This window comes from Myotis yumanensis, unplaced genomic scaffold (assembly GCF_028538775.1).
Source record: "Myotis yumanensis isolate MYYU_CA2020_CCGP unplaced genomic scaffold, mMyoYum1.0.hap1 SCAF_3, whole genome shotgun sequence".
Classification (NCBI taxonomy): Eukaryota; Metazoa; Chordata; class Mammalia; order Chiroptera; family Vespertilionidae; genus Myotis; species Myotis yumanensis.
This window is the reverse complement of record NW_027223754.1, coordinates 93032170-93055685: the sequence shown is the minus strand read 5'-3', so window position 1 is coordinate 93055685 and position 23516 is coordinate 93032170. Positions and strand designations below refer to the sequence as shown.

General features: G+C 43.3%; 1 protein-coding gene and 1 pseudogene across 1 annotated transcript in view; one reads left to right on the top strand and one right to left on the bottom strand.

The window, feature by feature from the left end:
- NUDT15 (nudix hydrolase 15) overlaps positions 1–10758 on the top strand; it is a 29879-nt gene extending 19121 nt beyond the window's left edge. Inside the window, exons 2-3 of the mRNA XM_070407481.1 lie at positions 1797–1993; positions 10385–10758. Coding sequence (XP_070263582.1) covers positions 1797–1993; positions 10385–10542 — 355 coding nt within the window. The 3' untranslated portion in view covers positions 10543–10758. The remainder of the gene's footprint in view (positions 1–1796; positions 1994–10384) is intronic.
- A 10948-nt stretch (positions 10759–21706) lies between these two features.
- LOC139006662 (large ribosomal subunit protein uL23 pseudogene) lies at positions 21707–23279 on the bottom strand (annotated as a pseudogene).
- Between the last annotated feature and the right edge of the window lie 237 nt (positions 23280–23516).

The following is a 23516-nucleotide window of genomic DNA, read 5'->3' as shown; positions in this document are numbered from 1 at the left end:
GGTTCCCAGAGACTTCCTGGAACCGGAGTTCAGAGCAGTCGGGAGCCTGTGACACCCTCCCGATTCAAAAAGACAGCTGCGTCCTCAGGTGCCAGCCCCTTTCCGTGTGCGCGCGCACTCGAGCCTCCGTACCTGTGCACTTTACTTCCGCAGCTCCTCTGAATCTCAGTGTGCTTTTCTCTTTCCTTCTAGTTGTAGAATTTCCACTCAGCCAGCCTTCCTGTAGTTCTGGATGATGTCCGTTTTGTCTTTTCGTTGTATTTTTGAAGTTGTTGTGGGAGGCAGTAATTTCCAGTGTTTACCTATGCCGCCATCTTGGTTTTTCCATCCATAATGTTTTTTATTGTAGCTATATCACTCTTTATTTTCTCCTGATTCTTACATAGGTGGTTGATTTTCTCATCCCTCCGGTTTATCAACTGTATGACCCTTATGCAGAAGTCTTTTTTCCTGACACATTGCATGCCTCCGTTTCATTTAGTTCCTTTTCTGGCTATTCCTCCTTTTCTTTCCTTTTGGGGGGGCGTTCTTCTGTCTCCCCATTTTTGCTCTCACCAAAGGATCTAGGTGTCGAGTCACGTGGGGCCTGTGGCTGCAGCTGTGTGCTTGGTGGCGGGTTGCCCAGTCGTGGGTGGCAGCTGCTCCTCGGGCGGTTGTGGGTGGTGGCTGCTCCTTGGGCGGTTGTGGGGCAGCTGCTCCTTGTGTGGTTGAGGGGCCACTGCTCCTCGTGTGGTCTTGGGCAGTGGCTGCTCGTGGGGCAGCCACTCCTCACGCAGTCTTGGGCAGCTGCTCCTTGCGTGGTAGTCGGGTGGCTCCTCCTTGAGCGGTCACAGGCGGTGGCTGGTCCTTGGGCAGTCATGGGGCTGCTGTTCCTCATGTGGTTACGGGTGGCGGCTGCTCCCTGGGGGGTCCCCCGGTGGCTGCTCCTTGCGCGTTTGCAGGGTGGCTGCTCCTCGGGCTATCGCTGGTGGTGACTGCTCACAGGTCAGCTGCTCTTCTGGTGGTTGTGGGCTGCCGCTGTTCCTCACGTGGTCACAAGGTGGCTGCTCCTCGTGCTGTCGCGGGTGATGACTGCTCCTTCGGGGGATCACGGGACAGCGGCTGCTCCTTGGGCAGTGGTGGGCCGCGGCTGCTGGTGCGGTCTTGGTGCCCAGAGCTAAAGGGTCAGGTTGGCAGGAGGGGAGCACGCTCCAGAACTCACAGTAGCCCTCAGAGGGGAGGCTGGAGTCCCAGTGTCTGTGGGTTGGCAGCTGAGGCAACAGGTCTCTGGCCAGAGTAGCTGTAGGATCCTGGGTGGTGTCTGAGGGCCCCGTCGGTGCAGGTGAGGCTGGGCTCCCAGTCATAGCAGCTCTCCCCTTCAAGATGGCACAGCCTCTGTGGCAGAGCCAGTGCTCTGGGAGAGATTGCAGCAGTAGCAGAGGCTGCCTGGCTAGGGAAGCCTGGTCCGTTAACCCTCGAAGGTCCTGCAAGATCTAGCTGTCCCTCACTCAGACACATACACATATACACACACCACACATCCACACACTCTCCTTTTGCTCCCTCATTCACCCTCTCCCTCACTGCCATCCTTCTGGCCACCATGCTAAATGTTCACTTTTTTTTTATTCAATATGAAGTCCTTTTTCTCTCCTGATAACTAAATACAGTATATACAGAATGTCAAAGGCAGGGTTTGATTTATTGCTTAAAGAATGAACCAATTATAGTTATTTTTGCTTTACACTAGGAATATCTAGGCAAAAAATAAATTAAATGAATAGAATTGAATACAATAGTATGTTTCTGTTTTCCAGTGAAAGCTGGGAAGAATGTGCTCAAAGGGAAACCTGGGAAGAAGCAGCTCTTCACCTGAAAAATGTTCGTTTTGCCTCGGTTGTGAATTCTTTCATTGAGAAGGAGAATTACCATTATGTCACTATACTAATGAAAGGAGAGGTGGATGTGACTCATGATTCAGAACCTAAGAATGTAGAGCCTGAAAAAAATGAAAGTAAGAGAATTATCTATAGTAATGCATTTTTAAACTTAGACAAGTGTATCTTCTGGAGGAATATTACATTATGTTACCACAGAGATTCTCTTCATATAGAAATATAGATATACTTAAGTCCTGGAATCACAAGGATATAACAGGAAAGAGAACTGGTGCCTGAGTTGGTTTGCATTTTGATTCTTCCACTTAGAAATTTGTGATCTTGGAGAAGTTATTATCCTCTATGCCTCTTTTCTCATCTGTGATAATAGTAACTACCTCAGATGGGTTGTTGTAAGGGGAAAATGAGAACATTTAAGAACCTTGTGAGCACAATAAGTATTCAGTAAATATTATTTTTATTGTTAGTATTTAATCTTTTTTACAAACTATAATTTTAAGTAAAACATTTAATGTGTCTTTCTCAGTTTTCTCACCTGTGCAAGAGAGGTAATAATTTTCTTTTATAGGGAATGATTAACCTGAAAAAACAGTTATGTGTTCCTGCTGGGTTGAATTGAGTGCTCTGGAAATTTTAATGGCAATAACTGATGTTTATTATTTATTCCATGTTAAGCATTCTTCCAAGGGGTTTACATATTTTATCTCTTCAAATCTGATAAAAGGAACTAAAGAGAAAAATATCAAACTTACTGATTATATTATTTTCCATATGTTTATTCAAGTGGTCTCATGTAATGGAAGTATTTAATTTCTTTTCTCTTATGGAAGACTCTTTTCATTCAGTAAACACCCACTGAGAACTGTGTGCTGGACACTGTTCTAGAGAGGCACTAAAGAAACAGTGGTGTATAGAATGAAGTCCCTGACCTCCTGGGACTTACAGTTTAGTAGGTGGAAAGGTGGCAAGTTAGCAGATATTTTATAATTGTAACTAGAGGCCCGGTGAACAAAAATTTGTGCACTCGGGGGGCAGGGGGGGGGCGGTCCCTCAGCCCGGCCTGTGCCCTCTCGCAGTCTGGGACCCCTCGGGAGATAATGACCTGCTGGCTTAGGCCTGCTCCCGGGTGGCAGAGGGCAGTCCCAATCCCTAGGTGTAGCCCCTGATTGGGCTCAGAGCAGGTCCGACTGGGGAGTTGGGGCGCCGCCCCCTGTCATGCACAGAGCAGGGCGGATCGGGAGGTTGCGATGCCACCCTCAGTCATGCTCAGGGTAGGGCCGATTGGGGGGTTGGGGCACTGCCCCCTGTCACACTCAAGGCAGGGTCGATGGGGAGGTTGCGACACCACCCCCTATCACTCACAGAGCAGCGCCAATCAGGGGGTTGGGGCACTGCCCCCTGTCACTCACAGAGCAGGGCCAATTAGGGGGTTGGGGCGCTGCCCCCTGTCACACACAGAGCAGGGCCCATCGGGGGTTGGGGCTCCGTACCCTGTCACGCACAGAGCAGGGTCGATCAGGGGGTTGGGGAGCTCCCCCCTGTCACGCACAGAGCAGGGCCGATCAGGGGATTGAGGAGCTCCCCCCGTCTCTCACAGAGTAGGGCCGATAGGGGAGTTGGGGCACCGCCCTCTGTCACACACAGAGCAGGGCAGATCAGGGGGTTGGGGCCCTGCACCCTGTCACACTCAGGGCAGGGCTGATGGGGAGGTTATGGATCTATCCTGTCACACACAGAGCAGGGCCCGTGGGGGGGGGGGGGGGCGTTGGGGTGCCGCCCTCTATCACCCACAGAGCAGGGCCGATCAGGGGGTTGGGGCGCCGCCACTGTCACACTCAGGGCAGGGCCGATGGGGAGGTTATGGCTCTACCCTGTCACACACAGAGCAGGGCCCGTGGGGGGCGGGGAGGGTTGGGGCGCTGCACCCTATCACACACAGAACAGGGTTGATCAGGGGTTTGGGTGCCGCACCCTGTCACACACAGAGCCGCAGGGCGATCATGGCTTGGGGAGCTCCCCCCTATCAGGCACAGAGCAGGGCTGATCAGGGGGTTGGGGCGCCTTCCCGTCACGAACAGAGCAGGGCGGATAGGGAGGTTGTGGCCCCGCCTCCTGTCACACACAGAGCTGCAGGGCGATCAGGGGGTTTGGGTGCTGCCCCCTGTCACGCTGATCCCGGTGCCGGGAGGCCTCGAGGCTCCGCTGATCCCGGTGCTGGGAGGCATATTACCCTTTTACTATATAGGATAGAGGCCAGGTGCACGGGTTGGGGCCGGCTGGTTTGCCCTGAAGGGTGTCCTGGATCAGGGTGGGGGTTCCGCTTGGGTGCCTGGCCAGCCTAGGTGAGGGGATGATGGCTGTTTGCAGCTGGTCACACCCACTTCATGGTGGGGTTCCCCACTGGGGTGCCTGGCCAGTCTGGGTGAGGGGCTGAGGACTGTTTTCAGGCTGGCAGGTGACTGAAGCTCCCAACCACTCCTTTTTTTTCTTTTTTTATTCTGCGCCAGCTTTAGCCCTGAGGCTTGGCTCCAGCTCTTAGGCCTCGGCTGCTGAAAGCAGGTATCTGGTTTGTTTGGGTTCTATAATCGAAACACTCTTTCAACTCCAGCTCTGAGATCCCGGCTGGCTGAAAGCAGGGATCTGCGTTTGTTCTATAATTGAAACAATGTTGCGGTCCTGCTGGCTGAAGCCCGGCTCGCTGAAAGCAGGTTTCTGGGGTTTTGTTTAGCTTCTATATTTGTAACAATGTTTCAAACTGCAAGCTCAGAGGCCGGCAGCGGCAGGCAGGGAACGTTGGAGTCCTCCATCACTGAAGCAGGCAAGCCTCATGTTCGCTTCAAGCTGCCTGGCTGCTGGCCGCCATCTTGGCTGGCAGTTAATTTGCATATCGCCCTGATTAGCCAATGGGAAGGGTAGTGGAGTGACACCAATTTGCATGTTTCTCTTTTATTAGTGTAGATGATAAGGAATAAGAAGGAAAAACTGTGTAAGGGTAGGGTGCATGTGTGCTGTGTTAGGAAGGGCCTTTGAGAAGGGGACATGTATACAGAGGCTTGGAGGAAGTGATATTTATAGAATGAATAGATCATATCTAACCTGTTTTAGAGATTAATTTGATTGAATGAACAGAAGCAATGTTCTACTCAAAGGTCTATTGCGGGGTCCTCAAACTTTTTAAACGGGGCCAGTTCACTGTTCCTCAGACCGTTGGAGGGCCGGACTATAGTTTAAAAAAAAACTATGAACAAATTCCTATGCACACTGCACATACCTTATTTTGAAGTAAAAAAACAAAACGGGAACAAATACAATATTTGTATTTGCATGTGGCCTGCGGGCCGTAGTTTGAGGACCCCTGGTCTATTGAGTCATACAAATTTTTTAAAAAGTAACTACTTGGAATCACCTAAAATGAACTAGCAAAGTGTGAGCTGAGTTGTTTTTACTCACAACACTTTGGACACCAAATACGTGTTTTTCCCCTCATACCAACCAATTCTCCAACTCTCCAAAAATCAACTGGATGGCCTATATTTCAATTCAGTCTGACAGTATCTATCCAGAGTTGCCATCAGATCCCAAAAGTTAAAGAGCTCAGTACCGCAGACTGCCCCACTTCAAACACCATGCAGAAATTACACCTGACCTCCTGTAATTTTGACCACGTAACTGTACATCAGGGGTTCCCATAGCTCCTTCTCAGGTTCAGTAATTTGCCAAAATGGCCCACAGAACTCAGAAAAATGTTTTACTTACATTACCAGTTTCTTATAAAGGATATAACTCAGGAACAGACAAATGGAAGAGATGCATAGGGTGAGGTATCTGGGAGGGGTAAGGAGCTTTCATGCCCTCTCCAGGTGGGCATGCTACCCTCCCAGCATCTTGATGTGTTCACAAAACCGGGAGCTCTCCAAACTGAGTTGTGTAAGGTTTTTATGAAGGTTCCATTACATAAGAACTTGTGATTGATTAAATTACTGTCTATTGATGATTGTCTCAATCTCCTTTTCCCTCCCCTAAGGTAGGGCTGAAAGTTCCAACCCTCTAATTAAGCCTTGGTCTTTCTGGTGACTAGCCCCATCCTGAAGCTATCTAGGGGTCCCCAGCTACCAGTCATCTTATTAGCATAAACTTATGGTTGAAAGGGGTATTTTATGGATAACAAAGATGATTCTCTCATCTCTGTCACTCAGGAAATTACAAAGGGTTTAGGAACTCTGTGCCAGGAAAAAGGGATGAAGACCAAATATATATATTTCTTATATCACTTATCACACTAAGAAACGCCTCAAAAGTATCCAGAGGTATTCAGTTGGCCTAGGATAAATTTTTCATGCCTAAAGAAGTGGAAGGCTGCCTGGCCAGCATGGCTCAGTGGTTGAATGTCAACCTATGAACCAGGAGGTCATGGTTCAATTCCCGGTCAGGGCACATGCCCGGGTTGCGGGCTTGGTCCCCAGTAGGAGGTGTGCAGGAGGCAGCTGATCAGTGATTGTCTCTCATCATTGATATTTCTATCTCTCCCTCTTCCTTCCTCTCTGAAATCAATAAAAAATAAAAAAAAATAAAAAGAAGTGGAAGGCAGGAGAAGTAAATAAGAAGTGGCTCAGTGGGTTCATTGGGGGTATTCTCTACAAGTCCCTCTTATCTTTCACATCCCTAATTATCCCACCTAAAATGAGGAACTGGAGAGGGGAGGGCTCAGAACAATAATAGTGGAAACAAAAACTAGTAGTCTTGACACTCTGAAGCTGTAGGGAGAAGCAGTTAATTGGCTCCTTAGTATTACATTTAAATTTATATATGCATATTTCCATTTTAGTTCTTTTGGTAGGACTCAAGTTACTTTTTTTGAAGAAAAATATATTACATAACCTGGCCAGCATGGTTCAGTGGTTGAGTGACGACATATGAACAAGGATTATGGTTCAATTCCTGGTCAGGGCACATACCTGGATTGCGGGCTTGATCTCTGGTGGGGGTGGGGTGGTGCAGGAGGCAGCCAATCAATGATTCTCCCTCATCGATGTTTCTGTCTCTCCCTTCCTCTCTCTGAGATAAATAAAAACATAAAAATTTTAAAAAATATTACATATAACTACATTTTAAAAAATTAGTTTTGAGGTATAATTTATTCAGGTAATAAGCACTGATTATTATTATTTTAAGATTAGAGGCCTGGTGCACAAGATTCGTGCACTCGGGGCAGGGTGTCCCTCAGCCCGGATTGCGAGAGGGCGCAGGCCAGGCCGAGGGACTCACTGGTGCATGATCAGGGCTGGGGAGGGACACGGGAAGGCTCCAGGGCGTTCCCGGCCCATCTTGCTCAGTCCCGATCAGCCAGACCCCAGCAGCAAGCTAACCTACCGGTCGAAGTGTCTGTCCCCTGGTGGTCAATGCATGTCATAGTAACTGGTCGACCAATTGACTGTCTGCCCCCTGGTGGTCAGTGCACATCATAGCAAGCAGTTGAGCGGCCTTAGCATATTACACTCTGATTGGTTGAATGGCTGACTGGACGACCAGACACTTAGCATATTAGGCTTTTATTATATACGACTAGAGGTCTGGTGCATGAAATTCATGCACTGTGGGGGGGGCCCTCAGTCTGGCCTGCACTCTCTTGCAGTCCAGGACCCCTCCCTCCCCCCCCCCCCCCCCCGCAATGGGGAGTGGGCCTAAGCCGGCAGTCAGACATCCCTCTTACAGTCCGGGACTTTCACTCCTTACCGCCTGCCTTCTCACTGCTCCTTACCACTTGGCTTGCTGCTCCTTAGTGCTGCCATGGTGGTGGGAGAGGCTCCTGCCACTGCTGCTGCACTCTCCAGCTGTGAGCCCGGCTTCTGGCTGAGGGACGCTCCCCCTGTGGGAGCGCACTGACCACCAGGGGGTAGCTCCTGCGTTGAGCGTCTGTCCCCTGGTGGTCAGTGCACATCATAGTGACCAGTCGTTCTGGTCATTCAGCCGTAACGGTCGCTTAGGCTTTTATTATATAGATAGGACCCTCAACATTTTCTTATTTTTATCTTTTCCATGGACAAACTGTCCTGAGATTAGAAGAGAAAAATATGATGAAATATGATGAAATAGGTGTGTGTGTTTTTTATACTTAGTATCCTTCACAAGAAGCAGATATAGAAGCCATTTATTAGTAGAGAAGTTACTGAGGATAAAGCACCAAAGTCACTGACTACCACAGCCTTTAGTCACAAGTGTCATTCACCTTGCTGGCCCTCTATCCATTTTTCAGTAGCTCTCCTGCCCTTTCTGGCCTTTGGAGGGATTTGAGTTGGCAAATCCTGGTTCAAATAATAACTTCTCATCTTGCTCTTCGGAGTTGCAGGCTTATATTTCTAGTTGCCTTCTAGGTATCTTTCGCTAATGCTGAGAAGGTATCTCGAATTTAGCTCAACAATTCAACTTCAAATCATACTTTTCTTCCTTTAATAACTTTGAATCTATAAAGAACAGACATTTTGGCTCATTCATCTTTGACTCTTCCAGGCCTGACACTATGCCTGGCTTGTAATCAGTGCTAGAATATGTTGAAGAAAGGAACAAAGGAATGAATGTGCAAGCAAACCTCTTCCTGTGAGGTTCTCTAATATAGTATCTAGATTGGCCTACTTTTTTTTAAAACATTTTTTTTTTATCCTCACCCCAGGATATGTTTATTGATTTTAGAAAGAGAGGAGGTAGGGAGAGGAGAGAGAGAGAGAGAGAGAGAGAGAGAGAGCGAGCCATTGATGTGAGAAACATACATAACACCAGGATCAAATGCGCAACCTAGGTATGTGCACTGACTGGGAATGGAACTCGCAGCGTTTTGGTGTACAGGACCATGCTTCAACTGGAGCCACCTGGCAAGGGCCTCCTTTTTAAATGACTTCTAAAAAATTACTATTCTACTTTGTTACTATATTACTGTATGTATTCTTACCCCCTAAAGTACAGTAATTTTAAGTAGTTTATATATATTTGTTTCTTTTTATTCATTTATATAACCTTTTGAACTTGTCCGCCTTTATTTGTTGAGTCTCTGACATGCTAGTAAGTTCAAATCAAGCGGTGTGATTTTATAAGCCCCAAGGTTACTAGCATCAAATCAGAGTTGATCAGAAACACTTGTTCCTCTTTGCATCTCTTAGTAATAATATAGCAGAAATTATTTTCACTTTTTTTCCCAGTTGCAACCTAACCAAGGTGCAATGCTTGGTGAGTCTTTATTTTATTTATAATGTAGAGATACAGTCTCTGTCCAGTGTTTATCAGGTCCTGGATCTGGATGTCCTGCTTCAATTTACCAATTACTGCATCTTTTCTCCAACCATCTGATCATCATTAGGAGGGTCATCCAGATACTTTTCTAGGAGATAGGATACACTTAACAGACAGCTCTCTTGAGACTCAGTTAATTTAGCATCTTGCAACACTTTGTTGAGCAATATCTATCTATTTCTCTCTCCCTGCTCCCCTCCTGTCTCTGTTAGTTTGTGCTCACAGTTGCTAATTAGCCCTTCCTGAACTTATTCCAATTTCATGGATTATCTGTTCCCTGCCTTCCCAGAGTAAAACTACATATTCTATTTATAGCCAGAGAAATAGTTAGTGAAAGAAACAGTACTTATACATAGCTATATTCACGTATTTATAAAGAAACTTATTTAGAACATGGAGTATACATCTTACTATCATGATCCTATATAATAAAAGGGTGATATGCACATTGACCCCTCAACCAGGAGTTTAACCGGGAGTTCAACCAGGAGGCGGGGCAGGCCAGCCAACTGCATGTGGCCCCTCCCCCAGCCAGCCCAGCCCAATCGGGGCAGTCAGGCCGGACCCCACCTGTGCACGAATTCTTGCACCGGGCCTCTCGTATTTATATATTCACCTATCATGAGCATCTGTGCTTTTATGTTACTTAAATAAAAGAAAGTGCCATTCCCTAGAATATTTTTTTCTAGGATTTCATGTGTTTTACAACAGACACTGTTAAATCTTTCTTGCTAAAATAGATTTAAAAAAAAATGAGTCCTCTCTATATTTGTCTTTCAATCTTAAGATATACCATGGCACAGAATATTTTTTATTCTCTGTATAGTTTCCATTACTTTTTTAAGAGATGGAGGAGAACTTAGAAATTCTGTAATCTACCTTATGTTATAGGTGAGGAAACTGGTATATTTTAATGTAGTGTACCCCAAGTTCTATGCATTTTGTTTAGCCAGATATTTAAATGAAAATTGAATTATACTAAATCTGGATTTTACCACAATGTGGACCTTGTAAACTTGGCTTCATGTTCAAATAATGGCATATTTGAAATGATTACATTTTCTTTTTAAGATTATTTGCATAGCATCACTATTGTACTTTCTTTTATTGGTAGGCGATTACTTTTAAATTTAATTAATTTTTAAAGTATAGGTTAACTTGCCAAAATAAATAACCTTTGTTTCCTTTCAAATTAAGTAAGTTGATTTGGTATCTTTCTTTTTTAGGTTGGGAGTGGGTTCCTTGGGAAGAATTTCCTCCACTGGACCAGCTTTTCTGGGCCCTACGTTGTTTAAAGGAACAAGGTTACGATCCATTTAAGGAAGATTTGGATCATCTGGTAGGATATAAAGGAAATCATCTCTGGAAGAACAAGATTACCTGATTAAAAAAAAAAGACAAAATAAGATCCAGAGAATGAAAAATACCTGTAGTTCAGAACAACTCCATTTTATCTAAAAAGTTCCATACCATTACCAGTTTATTTTCAGTCTCTTAATATGCCTACCACCCTTTCAGCCAGTACTTACGAAAAATTTCCTGGGATTAATATTTATATTCCAGACTCAGAAAATGTATTAAATGGTGATATTGTGATCAATCTGCTTTCTGTATTTCACTATGATATTTTCCGTGTAGTTTGTCATTATCAGCTTGCATGGAGCGCGATAGAATTTGCCTTAGTGTTTCAGTTCAAATAGAGATCCTAATTCAGATGCTAACACTATATGCCTGTAGTAGAATATATCATGTTTGTTGATTTTTCTCTTCTGTTTTATCTAACACAAAAGATTTTTGGTAATATATTGTGATAGTCCTTTAAACTAGAGTGAACAGGACAGGTTATTAGGGTATATTTCCTAGGTTTCTGATTGGGAACCTAAATCAAGAGAAGTGAGAAAAACCTCCTAGGATATGTATGCTATCATTAGCAAGCCATCTAATTTTGGATTTCTCTCTTAATCTCTGTGAGATCCAGTATCCTTATATGTAAAATAGGGAGATTAGACTAGAGCAGTGGTTCTCAAAGGTGATTTGGGGAAGTCTTTGAGCTCTTTGAAGGATACTCAAGAGCCAAGCTGTTTTTTTAATACTAAGACATGATTTGCCTTTTTTACTCTCCTTCTTTCCTGAGTGTTCAGAGGAGTTTTCTCAGTGCTACGTGATTTGTGCTAACAGACTGAATGCAAGAGCAGATAGGAGAATCCAGCTCTCTTCTATTAAACCAAATATTAAAGACATTTCCAAAAATGTAAGACAGTGCCATTCTTCTCACCTTTTTTGTTTGTTTGTTTTAGAAAATGTTATTTTTCATAAGTTATTTAACATTTGATGGGTTTTACTTGTAAATGAATTAATAACATTTAAAAAATATTTCCAGTTTTAATTCCTAATATGAAAAATGTCACTGATAAAATCCTACAAAAACCAAAACTCTTTGGGGTACTCAGTAATTTTTAAGAATATAAAGGGATTCAAGTAAAAAAGTTTAAGAACTGCTGGATTAGATCACAGGTTTACTTCTTTTTCTTTATGAGCCCACTTCTGTAAAATCACATGCTTCTTTAGAGCTGGTTACATTTGAATTTTTCCCTTTAAAAAGACTCAAGTATTACTATAATACATGCTACAAAAGAGTCTTTTCTCCAATAATTGGATATCATTTTTTAAGTTCTTAATTGTTTGCTTTTGCAAAATTATATGTACATTGTATAATTCACCACTTATAAATTTCATTTTCTATTAATTTTCACATACTTTTCTTGATATTAGAATGTTTGAGGAGCTCAACTATAATAAGTGTATATTCCTTGAACTTCAGATAAACTGGTGAATGTCACACAGTTTTCTTTTTTTTTTTTTTCTAAAAATATATTTTATTGATTTTTTTACAGAGAGGAAGGGAGAGAGATAGAGAGTTAGAAACATCGATCAGCTACCTCCTGCACATCTCCCAGTGGGGATGTGCCCGCAACCCAGGTACATGCCCTTGACCGGAATCGAACCTGGGACCTTTCAGTCCGCAGGCCGATGCTCTATCCACTGAGCCAAACCGGTTTCGGCTGTCACACAGTTTTCTGCTCCTATTTGATTACTCCATATCCTTCTGTGGCTTGCTCATTATTTTTACTCCCTTCTTCAATTGACTTAATCCCTGTCCCTGGCTTCTTCCTGCATGGTAGACATGTGAGGCTAGATAAGAAGAACCCAGACAAGTCCTATGGATGAAACTCTACCATAGGTTTATTTCAAATGTAGTTGGTTGGGAATTTATTGAGATATCTATTTATGCTGTACTTTTTAAAAAAATTCTTTATTGTTGGAAGTATTACATATTTCTCCACTTCTTTTCCCCCATTGACCTCTCCCCACCTGCTCCTGCCCCCCAGCACATTCCCTCATCCCCTTACTATGCTGTACTTTTCTAAGCAGATATTTTATAGCTTCAAAACCTTGTCATAAACCTATAGAGTTTTACCAGGTCTTCTACTTTAAATTTTTAGTAGATAGAATGAGGAGCTTGGGAGGTTTTTATTTATTTATTTATTTATTTTTAACCCAACTAGACATGAAGGTTTATTACAATGGAAAGGAAAAACTAACCCAAACTCTTATTTAAAGGAAAAAAAAAAAAGATAAGAGTTTTATATTAGAAGGGAATTGCATTTACCTCAACATCTAATATTCTCAGTTGGTATCCAGTAATCACTTGATAAATATTTCTGTAAATGAGTGAATGAATGGGGCAGGATTTAGAACTCTTAAGTAAACAGTTAACTATTAGATGGTTTGAGAATTTCCTTTATTAGAAAAAAACCAATGCTGACTACTAGCGATGTTCACATAAAATTAAAGGTCAGCTGGAGTTCCTGAAGTATACCTCATTCTGCCAGGACACTGGGGAGTCTGAAAGACCTCTTCATCTATTTGCTAAATCAAGCCCTGAGATGGCCTCTATCCTAAGATAGGAAAGTGCTCCAGTACTCACTCTGGCTACATCCTAGCAAAAGGCATCCTAGTGGAGCATGACGTGAATGCAGCCTCCCTTAGATCTCCTTGAAAGAGAAACTCTGTGATCTTTACTGCCAGCTTTCCAAATAAGCCAAATACTTTCAAAAGAAATATTTCCTTCTTTGAGGCACCAAGGGCCATGTTAGTCCAGGATTGTGGAGATGTAAAGCTCAGGGAGTCATCCATAAAACAGATGGATGAAAAAAACATTGTCTTCTTCCAACATAAAATCACATATTGACACTACCTCTGTATTTTATGTTAAATATTTATTTTATCTATGCTGTACATAGAAGTCAGTACTGCATGTGAGTAGTGTTTATGAAAAATGCAAGTTAATGATAACAATACCCATTGCTTAAAGGTGTTTACCAAGCTTTCCATTTTATGGACTCCAAGAAACTAAATATGGAAGTTCATACTTAAGGTCCTCCATAAACATTTATTTTGCGTCTACTGTGTGCCAAGCACTATGATAGGTGGTTAATAATATTTATACTGTAAGTTAAACCCATCATACTTACTTAATCCAGCAAATGTTCATTTTAGATTTCCCTGTATTTTTATGTTTGAAATGTTTCAGTATTTAGCTTTTTGCATAATATTGCTTAATAGCTTAAGATGCAATGATGTATCACTCATCTTATTTTTCAGAACAATTTATGGGAAAAGGAACAAAGTAGGAAGCAAGCGCAGCTTGTCACCAGCTTCAGTTTGACCTGATATTCCTGTCCTCTATTCTTTCTTCTTTGCAGACTTACTTTTCACCTATTCTTTGATGACTCTCCAAACAACATTACCTATAGCTCAGACTTTTTTTCTAAGCTCCAGACCCAATCACACACCAGTCATCTCTACCTGAGATTTCCCATGTCCTTCTAACTTGATATATTTCATACTGAATTTCCTCTCAGGGAATGACTTTACCATCTGCTGAGTTGCTCAAATTTACATTCCCTTTCCTCACATGCAACAGTCACTCTGTCTTCTCCCTTCTATTTCTTTCTTTTTTTAAAATATATATTTTATTGACTTTTTACAGAGAGGAAGGGAAAGGGATAGAGAGTTAGAAACATCGATGAGAGAGAAACATTGATCAGCTGCCTCCTGCACACCTCCTACTGGGGATGTGCCCACAACCAAGGTACATGCCCTTGACCGGAATTGAACCTGGGACTCTCCAGTCTGTAGGCCAACACTCTATCCACTGAGCCAAACCGGTTAGGGCCCTTCTATTTCTTTGATATCTGTCAAATCCATCCCCATTACATTGTCCCAGCTGCCTCTCCCCTGGTCCAGATCTTCATTATTTATTTTATTATTTTGCAGACTGTTTCTGCATCTTTACCCATTCATTAACTGATTGACATAAAATATACATAACAAAATTTACCACCTTAACCCTCTGACTTATTTTTGACATTACCCCTAAGAGTGACTTTTCAAAGACATAAATTTGGTCATGTCTATTCAAACTTCTTTTGGAGTTCCCCATCACCTGTAGGATAAAATTCTTAACCTTACATACAAAGTCTTTCATAATTTCCCTAGACTGACTTTCCCATCACACCTCCATCACTTTCCCACACACTACACTCAGGCATATTTTCTTGTGCTTCCTCAAGTGTACCATGCTGCTTTATGCCTTCTTTCTGGAGTGTCTGTAGCTCCTTCTGAACTGAATGTCACCCATACTCTCAATCTGCCTTAGCAGAGCCTTACTAGTTTTCATACCTCACTTCAGTGATTCCTTCCTCTGTGATGCCTGGAGTTTTTTACTCCCATGCTTTCTCCTACCTCATTAATCTACCACCAGTGTGTCCCGTTTATCTTCCTTAGCTCTTCTCCTTTATCCATGTATAAAATAAGCTGCAGATTCTCATCCAAGATGGCAGAGTAGGGGAAAGCTGCATTCGGCTTCTAGGACCACTTCAAAATTACAACTAAATTATAGAACAATGAATCTGGATAACCATCTGAAGACTAGCTGAACAGAAGTCATGTAACTACAGTATATACAGAAGAAGCTATGTTGAGACTGGTAGGAGGGGCAGAGTTGTGAAATGGGCTGACCCCACACCCATGTGTGGCAGTTGAGAATTTGGAAGGATATCGCCGCTGCAGAGGTCCCCCCTGAGGAGTGATGAGTCTCAGTCCTAGGTGGGCTCTGCAACTCAAAACACTAGTGCTGGGAAGACGAGCCCACATAACATCTGGCTGTGAAAATCAGTGGGGATTCTATCTGCCCAGGTGAGATGGAAGGCTACTAGAAAACCAGGTATCACCTTAAAGGGGTAGCCCAGGAACTTGCAGCCACTCACCCTCAGCGCCGACATCAGCTTGGAGCAGTGCCAGATTCACAAGGAGAAACTTGAGTGGTGTGCTTTCAGAGGAAGGGCTGGAGAGAGAGCCTCCAATGACACTGTGTTGACTCCTCCTCACTCATGGCCCATGGGCACAATCTTTCCTGGTTTGAGCACTTCCCCCACACAGCATTAGACTGGTGAGGCACACTAGCTCCACCCTGACAACTCCCTGCGTCTCTGCATTACTATATTCCCACACAGCCAAAGGCCCTGTCAGCAGGAATCAGTCTGGGTCCACATTTCAGTCTTTTAAAAAAACTCATGAATTCTGGTCAATGGCATGGGGGTGCCAGAACCACACAGGGAAAAACTTGAGTTGTGTGGCTTTAGTTGCCCTACCCATCTTCTCACATGGCTGATAGGTGCCACATTTCCTGTGTTGAGCCCTCCTACCACATGGCCAAATCTAATCTCCTGTAGCTTGGTGAACTCTACTAACTCCACCCTTAGACCCCATCTCACCACAAAAATCTTCAGGCCCCAGGCAGTTGCCTTGGTGAACTTGAGAATTTTTCTGAGTGGCCTCAGACCCAGCACTGGTGCTGAGTTTGAGTCTGTATTAACCTGGTGAACACTACTCATTCCTACCTGGTAAATAATTCCTTGAGGACCTGCCTCATGCATGCAACTCGTGTACTATCTGAGGCTTTCAGTGGGTAAGCCTAATAGGCAGCCAGCATCAGCAGTGGGTCTCAGGGTGCCTTGGGTTTTTGCTAACTTGCTCCAGGCCCAGTACTGGTGGTAGCTGGCCTTGGTTCCAAGCTGAGCCCCTCCTAACCATGAATTGGTCACAGGCAGCATCTAAAATTGACCTGCATCAGAGTCCTTCCCAAGAAGCTCCAGAACCAAAACACCTGAGGTCTGGCTTCAGACCACAATAGAACACCATCCAATTCATACCCTAAGGGAAGCCTCAACAGGCAACAGACCCTACTGTGGCAAATTCTGATTTTGGGGTCAGGCCCCTGCATAGCCCCTCCAAAGCAGCTCATACAGTGGCCAAACCTCACAGCCAAACAGCCTGGGAGTCAACCTCAGCCATGGACATGCCAACAGTAACCAAGGCTCAACTATAAAGGAGGGCACACACAACCCACACAAGGGAAATACCTGGAGTACCTAGCTCAGGTGGATCAGGGAGACTGCCACACTGGGCCCCAGACACCTACCGCCTAAGGCCAACCTACGAAGACTGGGAAACATAGTACATCTATAGAAACAAAGAAAGGCAGCCAAAATGGGGAGGCAAATAAACATGCCCAAAATGAAAGAACAGGAGAAATCCCCAGAAGAAAAACTAAATGACAGAAGCAAGCAATCTACAAGGTACTGAGTTCAAAATAATGGCTAAAAGGATGCTCAAGGAACTGAGTGAGAACTTCAGTAAAGAGATAGCAAACATAAAAAATGACATATAAACTAGAAAAAGAACCAGTCAGAAATAAAGAATACAATAACTGACATGAATAATACACTAGAAGAGATCAACAGATTAGATGAAGCAGAAAATCGAATCAGCAACTTGGAAGACAAAATAGCAGAAAACATCCAATCAGAGCAGCAAAAAAACAACACCACCAAAACAACAAAAAATGAGGTAGTTTAAGGGATCTTTGGCAACATCAAGTGAAACAATACCCACATCATAGGAGTAGCAGGAAGAGAGCAAGGGATTGAAAACCTGTTTGAAGAAATAATGACTGAAAATCTCCCTAACCTTATGAAGGATAAAGACAAGTCCAGTGAGTGCCGAGAGTCCCAAACAAGAGGAACCCAAAAGGACCCGCACCAAGGCACATCATAATTAAAATGCCAAAGATTAAAGACAGAGATAATCTTAAAAATAGCAAGAGAAAAACAGTGACCAAGAAGGAACCTCTCATAAGACTGTTGGCTGATTTCAAGGCAGAAGCGATTGGCAGGAAATACTCAAAGTGAAGAAAAGCAAGAACCAAGTTTGCTCTACCCAGCAAGGCTATCATTTAAAATTGAAGGAAAGATAACGTGTTTCTCAGACAAGAAAAAGCTAAAGAAGTTCATTACCACCAAATCGGTATAACAAAAAATGTTAAAGGGACTTCTTTAAGAAGAATAAATTTTTAAAGGAGCACAAATATGAATAATAAAATGGCAATAACTATAAAACTATCAATAACTTTAAATGTAAATGGATTAAATGCTCCAATAAAAAAATAAGATCCATTTAAATGCTATCTCCAAGAGACCCAGTTCAGATCAAAAGACATTCAGACTGAAAGTAAAGGGATGGAAAAAGATATATCATGCAAATTAAAAAAAAACACAGTTGGGGTAGCAATACCTATATCAGACAAAATAAACTTTAAAAGAAAGGCTATAAGAAACAAAGACATTTCATAATGACAAATAGATCAATCCAACAAGAACATATAACTTGTAAACATTTATGAACCCAATTAGAAGTACCTAAACATATAAAGCAAATAATGATTGACATAAAGAAAGAGATAACAGTAATATAGTAGAAGAGGGAACTTTAACACTCCATTGACATCAATGGATAGATCTTTCAGACAGAAAATCAACAAAGAAAGACACGCATTTAATGACACACCAGATGGATTTAATTGATATTTTTAGAGTATTTCACTCCAGAGTAGCAGAATATACATTCTTTTCAAGTGCACTTGGAACATTTTTCAGGATAGACCATGTTAGGCCACAAAACAAGTCTAAATAAATTTAAGAAGATTTAAATCATATCAAGCATCTTCTCTGATCACAATGGTATGAAACTAAAAATTAAAAGGAAAAAAAAACACCTTGAAAAACACAAACACATCAAGGCTAAAAACACATTACTAATAAGTGGGTTAACAATGAGATCAAAGAAGAAATCAAAGATACCTTGATGCAAATGAAAATAAAAATACAATCTAAAATCTATGGGACACAGAGAAAGCAGTCCTAAGAGGGAAATTCATAGCAATACAGGTCTCCCTCAGGAAACAAGAAAAACAGGAATTAAAGAATGTAATGTAACACCTAAAGAAACTAGGAATAGAAAAAAGAAACCTAAAGTGAGTAGAAGCCTGGAAATAATAAAGATCAAAGCAGAAATAGACAAAATAGCATCTAAATAATATAAAAGATTAATGAAAGAGCTCATTTAAAAAGATAGACAAGATTGATAAATGTTTAACCAAACTCATAAAGAGGAAGGCCAAAATAAAATCAGAAATGTATGTAAGAGGGAAAAATGAGAATTGATACCACAGAAATACAAAAATCCTCAACAAAATATTAGTATACTGAATTTAGCATACATTTAAAAGATCATACATCATGATCAAGTGGGATTTATTCCTGGGGTACAAAGATGGTTCTCTTCTGATTTGCTGTATACAACAACCCCCAAACAGGGTTGACTTGATCATTTTGAAATATGCACCATGTAAGTGAGTCTGACTCTTCCTTTCAGTATTCCAGGATCAAATGATTTTTTCAATGGAAAAAGCAGCCATCTAAAAGCATGGCATTTGTTTTCGTTTAAAGATTTATGCAAACTTTGGATTATACTTAATGAGATCACGTTTGATTATAACACTTTTGTCCTTTAATTAATCATATTTTAAAATTAACCCTCATATGTGTATTTGCCTATTTTTATATTTTTAAATTAAAAATTTTAACATTATTGCAGGGTCCCCCTTCCCCACCCCACTTTGCCTACCTCCACCCTCCCACATCTCCCCCAGAAAGGTGTCTTTTAATACCTTTCTGACCCCTTATACAACTCTTTGGAAGCATTTTTTACCTTCCTTTGGGAAGCAAGGAGTTTGAAATGTGTTGGATTTAGTACTCAGTCCCTTTTACTTTATTTTTATACTTAGCAATATCTGGATTTGTTTTATTCATTTATGTGATTATTATCTATCTCTCCCCCTACCCACCCCCCCCCCCCCCCCATAAAGTCCAGGAAGGCTAGGTGTATCCTCACCACCTAGAAGGTGCTCAAAACATGTAAGGAAGGAAAATGCAAGGAATTGGGGGGGGGGGGGGCCAGGGGAGAAGTGGGGAGTAGGTGAGATGGCTCTGGGGGCACTAGACCACATCCAGTATGGCAGATATTCCTTCTTACTGACTGACCTGATTGGCCCAAGAAACCTTTTCAATACAGCAACCAATCAGTCAATGCGAGATGAAGGGTAATTGAAACCTATGCCATATGACCTCTAATGCTAATATTTGATTCTATATATCAGAAGGTAAGGCAGTTAAGACACTTTAAGAGGTTTCAGCAAAAGATTTAGGGGCAAATAGGCCTTAAGAAATTTAAGTAACAACTGTGTGGCAACAAACTCCTTTAAATGGCCAAAAGGTCAAGTTGTTTATAAGAAAATCACTTTCCGGGGACTCTTCCCCCTCCCTACACGGGAGTCAGTTCTGTGGGACCCTTTTCCCCCTCCCTACTTGGGAATCCATTCTGTGGGACTCTTCCCACTCCCTACGTGGGAGTCTGTACTTGTTCTTCAATAAATCTCCATCTTTGCTATAAAAAAAAGAAAAAAAAAAAAGAAAATCATACATTCTAATCAGAGAGATATATCATGACCAGATTTAGTCTTATAAAAATTGTGGAAAAACATTTAAGTTGCAGATACAACAAAAATACTTGTTAACTGAAATATTAGCCAAATTCAGTTAAAATGGTCTTAAGTATCTTATATATATTGGTATATAAGGGACCTTAACATGCCAACACATATCTTCTTCTACACTAATAAAAGAGAAACATGGTAATTGGCGTACGACTGCTACCCTTTTCATTGGCTAATCAGTGAGTATATGCAAATTAACTGTCAGCCAAGATGGCGGCCGGCAGCCAGGCACTGAAGCGAGCATGAGGCTTGCTTGCTGCGGACTCCAACGTTCCCCGCCTCACTTGCCGGCCTCTCAGCTGCAAGTCTAAGCAACTATGTACTATGTTGCAAATAAGAAGGTAAACAAAACCCCAGAAACCAGCCGGACTGAAACCCAGCCGGACCGAAACATTGTATCGATGTTTTCAGCAGTGAGGCCTCAGAGCTAAAGCTGGCCCAGAATAAAAAAAAAAAAAAAGAAGAAAACAAGGAGCGGTTGGGAGCTTCAGTCACTCGCCACCCGGAAAACAGCCCTCAGCCCCTCACCCAGACTGGCCAGGCACCCCAGTGGGGACCCCCACCCTGATCCAGGACACCCTTCAGGGCAAACCAGCCAGCCCCCACCCGTGCACCAGGCCTCTATCCTATATAGTAAAAGGGTAATATGCCTCCCGGCACCGGGATCAGTGGAGGAGCGAGGCTCCCGGCACCAGGATCAGCATGACAGGGGGCAGCGCCCAAACCCCCTGATCAGCCCTGCTCTGTGCCTGATAGGGGGGAGCTCTCCAATCCCCTGATCGCCCTGCAGCTCTGTGTGTGACAGGGGAAGGTGCCCCAACCCCCTGATCAGCCCTGCTCTGTGCCTGATAGGGGGGAGCTCCCCAATCCCCTGATTGCCCTGCGGCTGTGTTTGACAGGGTGCAGCGCACCAACCCCCTGATCGACCCTGCTCTGTGGGTGATAGAGGTTGGCGCCCCAACCCCCCTCCACGGGCCTTGCTCTGTGTGTGACAGGGTAGAGCTATAACCTCCCCATTGGCCCTGCCCTGAGTGTGACAGGGTGCAGGGCCCCAACCCCCTGATCCGCCCTGCTCTGTGACAGGGGGCGGTGCCCCAACTCCCCTATCAGCCCTACTCTGTGAGTGACAGCGGGGAACTCCTCAACCCCCTGATCGACCCTGCTCTGTGCGTGACAGGGTACGGAGCCCCAACCCCCTGATTGGCCCTGCTCTGTGTGTGACAGGGGGCAGCGCCCCAACCCCGATTGGCCCTGCTCTGTGCATGACAGGGGGCAGCGCCCCAACCCCCTGATCAGCCCTGCTCTGTGCGTGACAGGGGGTGGCACGGCAACCTCCCCATCGACCCTGCCTTGAGTGTGACAGGGGGCGGTGCCACAACCCCCCAATCGGCCCTACCCTGAGCGTGACTGAGGGTGGCATCGCAACCTCCCGATCCGCCCTGCTGTGCATGACGGGGCGGCACCCCAACTCCCCAATCGGCCCTGCTCTGAGCCTGACCAGGGGCTGCACTTAGGGATTGGGCGTGCCCTCTGCCACCTGGGTGCAGGCCTAAGCCAGCAGGTCGTTATCTCCCAAGGGGTCCCAGACTGTGAGAGGGCACAGGCTGGGCTGGGGGACCCCCCCCCCCCCCCAAGTACACAAATTTTTGTGCACCGGGCCTCTAGTATCAAATAAAAAAGGAAATATCTCAGAGGATAAACATCCATTACACATTTAGTTAATAGTTTACACAGGCTCTTATGGGCTGAATCGCCCCCCCCCCATTCATATGTTGAACCCTAACCCTCAGTATCTCAAAATGTAACTATATTTGGAGATAAGACCTTTAAAGGGGTGATTAAGTTAAAATGACACCATTAGGGTGGGCCCTAATCCAATCTAACTGTTGTCCTTATAAAAAGAGGTGATTTGGATACACAAGGGACACCAGGGCTGTGGGGTGCAGAGAAAAGGCCATGTGAAGACACAGCAAGAAGGTGACCATCTGCAAGCTAGAGACTTGCTGAACCTCCCATACCTTGGGACTTCTGGTCTCCAGAAGTGTGTGAAAACGAATTTGTTGTTTAAGCCACTAGTCTGTTATTTTGTTATGGCAGCCCTAGCAAACTAAACTAATGGGTGACCTAAATCTCACAGCTTACAGAACTGCAATAGAATTGATAAAACATTGGTGTCATGGGCTCCCATACACTCTTTTCCATGCCCGGCATCCTTAAATTGGAGCTTTGGCAGCATCGAAGCTATTTCTTAGAACCAAGTTCAAACTTTCCCATTCCCTGGCATTTGAAAACAGGGTATGAGGAGAACTTCTGATGTGGAAAACAAAATAACATGAAAAATTTCAAACATATCAGAAGTAGAAAACAGTACAATAAACTTCCATATACCCAACACCCAGATTCAACAAGCACCAAGATTTTGCTGTATTTACTTCAACTCTCTTTACCCTCTTTTCTTTTCCTTGGCTGTTGTATAATTTATTTAAAATTAACCAGCTAATATTTTATTATAGACTGTGTAATGGACATTACATGACTAATTTACATATTTTGGCATGTCATTAAAGCTTTTTTTTTTTTTTTTTTTTTTTTACAGTGTAAAATTTTTCTATTTAGAATTGGGCAGCTGGACTCAGTTTGGATGATCCCAATTTTGTTGGCAACATCCAAAGCATCATAGTCAGGAGCCAGTCGAACATATGCCTTCTCGCCATCAGGCCTGATCAGGGTGTTGACCTTGGCCACGTCAATGTCATAGAGCTTCTTCACAGCCTGTTTGATCAGGTGCTGTTGGCCTTGACATCCACAGTGAATACCAGTGTACTATTGTCTTCTATCTTCTTCGTGGCTAACTCGGTAGTCAGGGGGAATTTGATGATAGCATGGTGGTCAAGCTTGTTTCTCCTGGGTGCGCTCTTCTGAGGATATGTAGGCTGCCTCTGGAGCCTTAGTGTCTTTGGCTGTCGAAAGGTGGATGACGTGCGGATCTTCTTTTTTGTGTGCCTGTGGACACCTTTCAACACTGCTTTCTTTGCCTTCAAAGCTGTTGCTTTAGCTTCGGCTTTGGGAGGGGCAGGGGCTTCCTTCTTAGCTTTTGGCGCCATCTTCGTAAAAAGCCAAAGCAAATTCTTATTAATACAAAGGTAAAAAAACTGAACTGAGATAAAATACATTCTAAAATCTTTTTTAAGATCAAGTTTTAAAAAATTATTTTTTAAAAAACACTTTATTCTTTTTCTTCCAAAAAGGATGTCAGTGTGGGCCTTTGAGAAACCCACTAGTTGTGATTACTAGTTCAATTGTATTTATTATATCTCTTTCATTCACACTCCAGAATTCTA